The sequence below is a fragment of the Macrosteles quadrilineatus genome, unplaced genomic scaffold, assembly GCF_028750875.1.
Source record: "Macrosteles quadrilineatus isolate MER2022 unplaced genomic scaffold, UCM_ALF_1.0 Scaffold_9__3_contigs__length_116548681, whole genome shotgun sequence".
Taxonomy (NCBI): domain Eukaryota; kingdom Metazoa; phylum Arthropoda; class Insecta; order Hemiptera; family Cicadellidae; genus Macrosteles; species Macrosteles quadrilineatus.
In genome coordinates, this window is record NW_026542602.1 from 26,862,874 (window position 1) to 26,873,007 (window position 10,134).

General features: G+C 31.0%; 1 protein-coding gene across 3 annotated transcripts in view; it reads left to right on the top strand.

The window, feature by feature from the left end:
• LOC129002228 (integrin alpha-PS1-like) overlaps positions 1-9,778 on the top strand; it is a 51,563-nt gene extending 41,785 nt beyond the window's left edge. For all 3 annotated transcript variants that reach the window (XM_054429877.1, XM_054429879.1, XM_054429878.1), the window contains 4 exons: positions 145-232; positions 1,330-1,424; positions 2,074-2,200; positions 6,976-9,778. In XM_054429877.1, coding sequence (XP_054285852.1) covers positions 145-232; positions 1,330-1,424; positions 2,074-2,200; positions 6,976-7,188 — 523 coding nt within the window. In that variant the 3' untranslated portion in view covers positions 7,189-9,778. The remainder of the gene's footprint in view (positions 1-144; positions 233-1,329; positions 1,425-2,073; positions 2,201-6,975) is intronic.
• The last annotated feature ends 356 nt before the right edge of the window (positions 9,779-10,134 follow it).

Here is a 10,134-nt window from a genome sequence, read left to right on the forward strand (position 1 = left end):
TGCTCAGTTCAAATACGGTTATTTTTATTCTAAATTTGGTACAGCTCTAACATGGAAATGGGATGTCTATGTCTATGGGTAGTAAAAAAATACAATTATCTTCTAATTATCAATTATGATAACTATGTCCGTTGTGTGTGACAGGGTGCGGAGAAGGAGGGATGCTGAGATGGTCGTTCGCAGTGAAACTTACACAGACAAGGACGGCCGAAAACACAAAGTGGTCAATATGGTTAGTAGACTTAGACATAGTTACAGTGAAGTTATCATTCTGAATTCGGTAGCCAGCAAAATATTGACATTTGTCTGTGAAAAATATAACTTTACTCAATTCCACTTTCACTCCACAATAAATAAGCTTTATTATAAACATTGTGTTTGTAAGCCAAATGGTTCCTATTACCTTTTTACCCTTGTACTGTAATTATTATTAAAATATAGTAGTTTGTAATAAATTGCTTGTATTGTTGCTCCAAAGCACAATTTGTTACAAACGATTGATTTATAAATTTGTTTGTTTGTAGTAGTTTATAAAATTATTTCAATCATAATTAAATGGATGTTTATGTTTACGATTACAGTATACCCCCTCTTAATCAACCTTAATGGGACATAGGTCGGATAACTCAAAAGGTTGGTTAAAAGGGGCAATCCCAAAAACTTTAACAAACAAAGTGCTATTATTTGAAATTATATAATCATTATTATGAAAGCATGCACGCATTATTTACAAAATAAACTACTCTTATTTCCTTTTTATCAGTATTAAAGATTGAAAAGTTACAAATAACCCCAAACACGGTAAAGTCAAATACTTTCAGTGGAATAAATTATAGGCGTAGGCGAGAGTCAATAAAAATTCTTATTTTAATACATTTAGTAATATTAATGGATGCTTTCCAAATCTTATAGTAATACAGTACAGAACTTATTGTCAAAATCGAAGACACAAGCAACCTTTTTGTTATGAGACAGAATGTTTCTTTAGCCTGTAACATCCTCTAGGGTTAAGGGTATTGTTCCCATTACAGAGATTCATAGAAAGTGGCAGTTAAACCAAACTGCTCTCAAAACAAGGTAAATTAAAACAAACTATAATACTTTACGAGTGAGTGCGGATAATCTGATTATCGGTTAATGGACGAGGTTGGTTAAGAGGAGGTCTACTGTATCTGAATTTCTAATACCAATACACTTTTGACAGAATTTATAAGCTTAGCAAACAATTGTTTTCCATTAAATATATGTTGTTGTTTCCAAATTGAGTTATCGATAGAACATTTCAATTAGCTTCTAGCTATCAAAGATTAATGGCAACTTATTTTACAGAACTGCTTGCTGGGAACAGCCAAATGCTTCAAGTTCAGCTGTGTTGTTCACAGTTTGCAGCAGAATCAAGAAGCCACGATATTCATCAGAGCTAGGTAAATCAATGATTGCTCTCATTGAAAACAAAAATGATTCTAAACTCACTCAGTGCAAACGTGAGACTTGTACTAAAACTCTTTTTTATCTGACCAGATTATTTGGCATGATTGTATTTGCTATCTAAACTACATTATTTTGACAACATTCTATAATCTACACCCTGTAGTGTATAGGTGGCTCAATTCAATTATGTTAAATTAAATTATTTTCTAAAACTGTCTACAACATTGACTTAGGAATGGAACGTCCAGTTCCATCATTAGTCAAAGATAAGAGTTGATAAAGTAATTTATATATATATATAAACATTGCTTTATTTGTTAAATACAGTAATGTGTGAATTGATAAATTTGAAACGCTACTGGCTAAAACTACACAAGTTAAATTTTCTTAGTGTTAAAGGTAAATTTTTCAATATTCCTTTGCTTATGTTTTTTTTTTCAAATGGAGGAATATCAACCGAATTCAAGGCAAAGTTTGAAATGGAAACCTTTCAATTTTTTTAGGATATGCCAGGGCCACGTCCGTCCTTCTTGCATTGCAGACCAAGACGCCAAGCGCAAGGCATTTTAATATGGTTTTCAGTTACAACACTTGGATATCAGGAGTCAACTGTCCACCACTAAGTGTAGATGTGTTTTGTAGGTTGTGGAACTCCACCCTAGTGTCAGACTACCCTCGGGTGGATCAAGTCTCCATCTCATCTCGTGCCAAGATACACATTCCCCCCTCCCTTATCATACATCAGGACACAAGCGATGATGTGGCGACAGTGAGTACATCATTAAATAAGTTAAACATTGCAAGTAGAAGTATAGTAGACTCCCTCTTATCCGGGCACCTTTTAACCGGACATCGGTTTAACCGGACTACACTCGTCGGAAATGAAATCTCTTTAACCGAACAATTTTTATCAGCACATTGATTCAACCGGACTAGATCAGCAAGAAGTGGGCGGTACTGAAACGATTGTTCTCGTGGGAAAGATTTGAGACCAGTGATCACGTGTCTAAATGCAACGCTCTCCTAAATTTAAGTCGAATATCACCATAAACGGTCCGTTTTAAAGAGTTTTTGGGGACGTCGATATAACTGGAAAACCTGTTATCCGGACTGGCCTCGGTCCCGAGGAGTCCGGATAAGAGGGAGTCTACTGTAGCACATTGTTTGCATTAACATGCTCCTGGATTGTAAATCAATTAAAAATAAAGAGTTATGTTAAACCATAGACTAAGCAACACAAGAAATTTTGAAGCTTGTTTTTTGTGTCTAGTTCATGTACGTCCACACTGATCGCTAGTGTAGACAACATTTTGTTTCTATTATTTTACGGTTATTTTCATGATTTGTGCTTTACTATTTGGTTATATAACTAGGAGACCAGTTATTGTTTATGATTATATCGTTTTATTAGGTTAAACGAGGTTTTAAATGACTGCTATAACAAGAAACAAATTGTAAACAAAACATAACCTCTATAGTTGGACGTACAGAACTAACAATAAAATTGGCTTCAGCTGTTCCATTAGGATGACTAATCTACTAAGGGAGTATGTTTTATCTATGGTTAAACCTATTTGTCACCAATCCATAATAATAGTGTTTATGATGACTAATTTTTAGAATGCTTCATTCTGATTCCTCCAGGATGTATTATCAAGTAGCAGCATCAACTTCCTTCTACATACAGTCAGAAATTTAGAATTTTTGTACCGTCAACTGTGTTTTAACTCTCTTGGTGTTGGTTGATTTTTGAGCATTTAACAGCGATGATTATTAAAAATTATAGCTTGTAAACTTTTGAAAGGAACTATGCATATTTATATATTTCCGTGCAATTAAATACTCACACATTATAAATCAACGTAAATATTTTGATGTTATACCCATTTTTTTAATAGGTAGGACTACTTAGAAAAATATAAATTTGTAATGTTTTTACACCTCTTTTTTTTAATAAATAATAAAGTACATTAATAAATTAAATTTAATGTAACTAGAAGTAGCTATTTATTTCTTTATATTATTTAAAAAAATTACTTTGGTATGATTAACTTAACTTTTAGAATAGCCATAAATCATTGAAGAACAGTCACAAAATCACTCACAAGGCCTAGCTATGACCATGACTTTACTGCCTTAGTGGTAAGCTTCAAACATTACAGCAAACGCATAGTATTAACCAATACCCTATTGGTTATTTTGTACATTTTAGTCTAAAAAGATAAAAATCCATTTTCAATAGACAAAATACATCAACAAACAACTTTTAAACAACAACAATAATTTGTCTATCAAAATATTGACTTTGTCTCAAAGCATCTGGAGACAAACACACATGTAAGAACTTATAGAAAGTAAGCCACTTTTCTGCTGTTTAAAATGATTTAAATTATAAACGAGGTGTTAGCCAGTCCTACGTACGGGAATTCAGTAGTCAGTTAAAACCGTGTACAATTCAGATCTGCTAGTTTACACATATAAAGACAAAGTTTCTTGCAGTTTTAATGTGAAAAATCATCTTGTAAACAAATGTTGTGTGGCCAAATATGTTTTTATTCCATCATAGGCCTATACGATATGCATTTTAAATTCGATAATTTTACAATAAAACAGCAATTCTGCAATTTTTACGATGTGAAAAGCGTTGAAGTGAGATTCGCACAGACGCACACTGATTATAAGTAGCCTACAGTAGAGAGAGTAATAGTCAATTGAGAAGTGTATAGACTTAGTCAACGATACCACCTTCCATAGCATACCTGCCTCTTCCATAATTATTATCATCACAATACAACTACTATACACAATTTCCAGTAGGTCTGAATAGAAACGACCTAAAATAAAAAGATAATATCCAATAAAATTCACAGTACACATAAATCGTCACACCCATCCTTTATATCAATTTCACTGCATTAATTGCTAAATAAATAAGTGTAGACAAAGAAAAGTAAAAACAATAACAGTTTGTTTTGAAACAGCTGTTTGGTTCAAATAACATTCATTTGAAAAAAAAAGAACTCACGATTACTAAAAGAACTGGTCACATGTAGCAGGAATATAAAAAGTAAACACGCTAGTAAAGCTAATGACGTAATTGTCCATGTTTATTATCCATACCGTTATCAGTTCTATCCTTGATAATTACCCACCCTCATTAAATAAGTGTACATCGTAATTTCACATATTAGTTAATTTAAACTACAATATATTTATAGTTGAAATAAAAGTGATATTTTCACGTTTGGGGGCGCTGATATCAGCGCCCCCAAACGTAACCACACTGAACACGATTTCATAAAAGGATGGTTTGTCTAATTGCAGTATCCTAGGTCAATGTTGACGTTGTCTTCAATCTTTGTATAAAACTCGGCTGAGGTTGTGGTGGTAATTTAAAATCGTGATTCCTGATTATTCTTGATCTTCTTTTTATGACATCAATATTTCCGGGCCTAATCCAAACAAAGTTAAAGCAGACAAACATTAATTGTAAACAAAAAGCTACCATGAAGAATTAAAACATGTAAACTTTCTTATTTTTCTATTCTTTTCTCGAAAAGTGGAATAGTAAAATAATTTGCATTTATCCTTTTTATTAAGACTTGTGTACAGAGCCTCGATTTTTACTGTGGTTTAATTAATTTTGGTCTAAACTATTTTAAACTGTGGTCTAATTATCTCTACTAATCTTACTTATTTCCTATAACCAATGAAAAAATAAAAGTAAATAAAATAACCTCATAGTTCCATAGTTTATATTTAACCAGCTGTTAGTTAAAACAAATTATATTGCTCTAAAACAAATCGAAGATTACAAAGATTGCTTTAAAAAATAATTTGAACATCCTAGTATTTTACTATGTATAATTGAATTAATCTGTCATCCTCTTACAGAAGAATTGAACGTATCAATGATTTGCATTACACATAGTATAAATAAGTCAACCCTAAGTATGTCTTTACATTTTAATCCAAATGCTGAATTTGTGTCACAAAAGCTGAATGTTTGTAGGGATGGACGAGATTGGATTTTTAGTTCGAGACAAGACGAGACAAGATTTTTTATTTCTCATAAAATTTCGAGACGAGATCGAGACGGGATTTCCCTTCTCATACACAACGGGAAATGCACGTTCAAAATTTTTACCTGATTTTGTAACATTGTTAGATGACTGTTTAAATACAAAAATAATGACAATAGGCAAGAATATTTACAATCTTTTATTAAAAAACATCAGCATAGCATTTTTTTATTAATCACGCCTAACTTATTAAAAATGCCTACGATTAGGAAACATAGTGATATCAGTTAGGATAGAGTTCAACTTATCCTAAAATAAAATAAATCATAAAATAAAAGCAATATTAATTTTTATAAAATAGTTACTTGTTTTGACTTTTTATAGTAATAAAACATTCCTCACACTGCTTACACTTAACAAAACTTCTCAAATGTTATTAAAGTAATAGTATTAAAATAATTAAAGTAATATTTACATTTAAAGAATTAATTAAATAAGAACGCCTTCGAAAAGGAAACGCAACTACAACACGCGCCTGTATTGCGGGTATTGCATTGACTTTCTGCAGGCGTTTTTAATTATTTTTTTTTTATTTTTTTTTTATTCTCGTCTCGATAAAAATTTCGGCCAAAATGAAATCTCGTCTCGTGTAACGAGATTTAAAATTTCCCGAAAATTTCCCGAAATTTCGAGACTTGACCATCCCTAGTTTACAGCTGTTATGTTAAGCAAATTATTTTATGCCAAAAGCTAGTTTAGAATCTTAGCGTCGGCTGCTAGACTTTTTAAAAATTAAAACTAAATTTCTAAAAAACTGGGACCCTAAACTAAATTTATGGCTTCGACATTCCCTAGTTCTCAAAATTATCTTTCTTTCAACACAAAAATCATGAAAATCCGTCGAGTGGTTGATTCAGAATAGTGAAATAAAAAAACACTGTTTCATTTTAATATTATAGATATCCAGCCCAAACCAGACAAAAATTAACTGAACTAAAAGACAATATTTGCCATCAGCACTGTTTATGTATTGAAAGAGAGGGGGTGTTACCGATGTTGAATCAACGTTTGACACTGTGAGGGTTAAATGTTCTGTGTGTGTAAATGGTTATTTTGTACGTACGTGCATGTGTGTTCGGTTATTTTATCTATAGGGGTAACAAGTATTCAAAAAAGAAAAAAATAGCACTAATCAGTAAAACTAAATATTGACAATGGTAAAATGTAACATTTAAACTATTAATTTCGATATTTTGGATATTTTAGTATTGTTTTGCGACAGACTAGTTAATTATGCCATTAAAGATGCCAATTAAGGTTATTTTAATGGTTACATGAATGTGGTTATATTTCATCTAGATGTGACTCGTGACGTTTTTTTTACTTTTCTCCAAATGTTATAAATCTTGAATTTGAGAGAAAATTATTTCTTGCGCCAAATGTTGGCCCGGGATGACCCACAGACTTCTAATCATACAAACAGGCTAGTTCAAAAAAAATGTAAAACTCGTCTGTTCTTCAGGTGGAGACGGTGTGTAAGGTAGATCTGCTAGAGCAGCAAGCGGCAGAGCCTGTTCCTTGGTGGATTATCATTGTAGCCATCGTCGTCGGACTGCTTGTTCTTATTCTGCTCACTTTGTTGCTGTGGAAGCTCGGATTCTTCAAGCGGCGACGACCAGACCCAACATTATCTGGAAACCTGGAGAAACACCGAATTGACGATCACGACTATTAGAATTAGTTACAACTATTGTCCGACCAACTCGGTGACTGATAGCTTCTCGTATAAGTACCGAGTCAGAGTCAACGTAATGTCTCTTAGGCTAGCGAGGAATCATTCAGAGTTATCTACCTGACAGAGATTAGAATCTTAATTTTAAATAAGTACCTACTTTATGTATTTACTACCTTTAAATGTGATTTATTTCTGTACAAGCATTTTTATTAACTGACATTTTTTAGCCAAATTTAATGTAAGTTTAAGTTTGTTTTCTGTCCAATGTTTAAAATTGATTTGATTAGTGTTATTTTTTCATTGAGTAATGAAACTGAAGGACTGAAATTATCATATACCCTCCATGAATTCAGGGGCCTTGATGGTAATTGCTTATATCAATTTAATTAAAGTTTTTTTGCAAAGTTGTAGAACAACACGTTTATATAAAATTATATTTTTATTTTTATACTTAACAATGTCTCAAATTTTACTTGAAGCAGATTTGAAGTTAATTTGATGCATAACATGTTTGCCGAATTTATTTTGTTAATTTTAATATATACTTTTACATTACAAAAATGTATACCATTTAACTTTAGATCGTTTAGTAGATTTTATTTTAGTATTATTTGGAAATTTACAGAAAACACACACCTTATTACAAACTGAAACACAAGGTTTATGAAAATGACACTATTACAAGAATGGTGTGACGAAGCCTTATAATAGTAATGAACATTATTTTTGTAGGCCTACGCAATATTTTATTTTAAAATTTTTTGTTCAGCTTTAATCTAGGTATACTGATTGTATATTGCACAGTTAAAAAATAGTGTGCTAACATTTTTGGCTGAATCACGGTGCTATTGTAAAAATAACAGTCTATTTATAATAAAATATTCATATATTTTGGGTTCTTTACGCTGCTGGGTTTGGTTTAAAAAAGCTTAATTTTCTTCTCTGGTTTAGGAACATCTGTCGCTTAAATCATAATAATTTTAAATGATAGTCTAATTATTGTGTCTTTTAGAAGTGCTCTTGTCAAGTAGGTAGTAACTGATTTATATGTTTGACGTTGTAGATAAATTTATATTTGTTGAACATTTTATGTAAATATTGTTTATTTTTACTTATAGTTGGCACATTGTGTTATATCTTGATGAATGAACTGAATTTACAGGATTTTTTGTATTGTAAGAATCAAAGCTGTATATTGATACTTTTATTGTATTTTTAAGTAAGGTATTATTTAAGTTAAACTTAAGTCTAATAATGGTTGACTATGTACATGCCAGGAAGTTGCTCGACAATTTGTGGACCCAGAGGTTGTCAAGTTAACCAGAACGTGGAAATACCTAATTGGTTGTTTTAATAAATTAAAACACAACAGACAAATTTGTACATATAAATTTATTATTTATATGAGAATTTTTACATCTTGAGTAAACAATCTTCCTAAAAACAAGGGTCCTTGAAAAGGTCAAGACAAAGATTAAGACAAATCCAGCTAGTTGTGTGGACTGTCAGATGTTGATTGTCGAGTTAAACACTGTCAATTTAGTTACGTTTTACTCTACCTACCAGTCTTAAGTGGCAGCATACATGGTATTTTGCTATGAATTTACTTTCATAATTTGTTGTCCTCAATTCTGCTGCAAGGTAGTTTTGCAACCTTAAAAAGTACACATTTTGTAAAATTTTTACTTGAGTTGTGTACATAGTCAATGCTCGTGGTTTAGATTAATTAGTAGTTAAGTAAAATCCTGAAAGGTTTGAAACATTTATCGAGTATACTTCCAACAATAGTGATATCATAGATTTAAAAATATAATTCAGTGGTTAATTAATTCCTGTTTATTTCATTTTTAACAACAAACAAAATGTTGATATAGAGCAAGCTTTAAAGATATTATACATATTTTTAGTATAATTGTCAATTTCATGAATATTCCAAAATGTTAGGTTACTAATATAGTCAGTTACAAAATATGATGTTGTAAATCTTAAGACATTTTGTTTTTATTCAGAAAAAATCTGCAATTCATTAAACAAATCAAATATAAACTTTGTCACAAGTGTGAAGAATTTCTGTGATGGCAAAATATGAACACTGCCTTTTTAACTTAAGAATATTTCTCTGTAATACAGTTTATTTTCCTATACAATGTAAGTTTAGTTTTAGGGCCTACTGTACTTTTTGAGTATATGTATATTTTTAATAATGTTAACTGGTTAACTCTACTTTTTATGTTCAATTATTTTCATCTTTATAAATAAACAAAGTCAAATTTGTCAATCCCTTAAACAGTTTATGTTGATATAAATTATTTTTAGCGATGACTAGTCACCATTTACGAATAATGTTTAACACCTTGATTGTGGTGGTATAGTCAATTAAAATGTTTTTGAAATTACTTTGTTTTAAAGTATTAACTCATATTTATTCATTTTCTTTTACTTGTTCAGCTAGAACATTTTAAATATGATAGCCATATATCTGTATCAAATACAGAAATATACAAAGTTTTATAATTGTATTTTTTGAATGGCGTTTATAGTTAGGCTATTTCTACTGGTATTTATGAAATAAAAGTTACATTTGAGATAACTTAAGCATTTATTTAAATCACCTTTATAACTAAAATTAGAGAATGCATATGGGATTGTACCGTCCGCTGTGTTTGCTTTAGTCTATATAAATAAAATTAGAGTTTTGTCTGTATGTTGCTCAGAATTATAAAATTTTTGGTTATTTTTACGTTTTATACATAAAAGAATCCAAAAACAAGTCTTATCTCAATTTCTGTCTGTCACGGCCTAGGAGGATTAAACATTAAGGAGGGGACACGCTTGAGTTTCGTTGAAGCCAACCCGTACCGCGGGTAGATGGAGGAAGGCATTGTGTTCAGAAACATTTTAAGGCTAACGGAACCAGCAACCAATTAGTACATTAGAATGTCATAT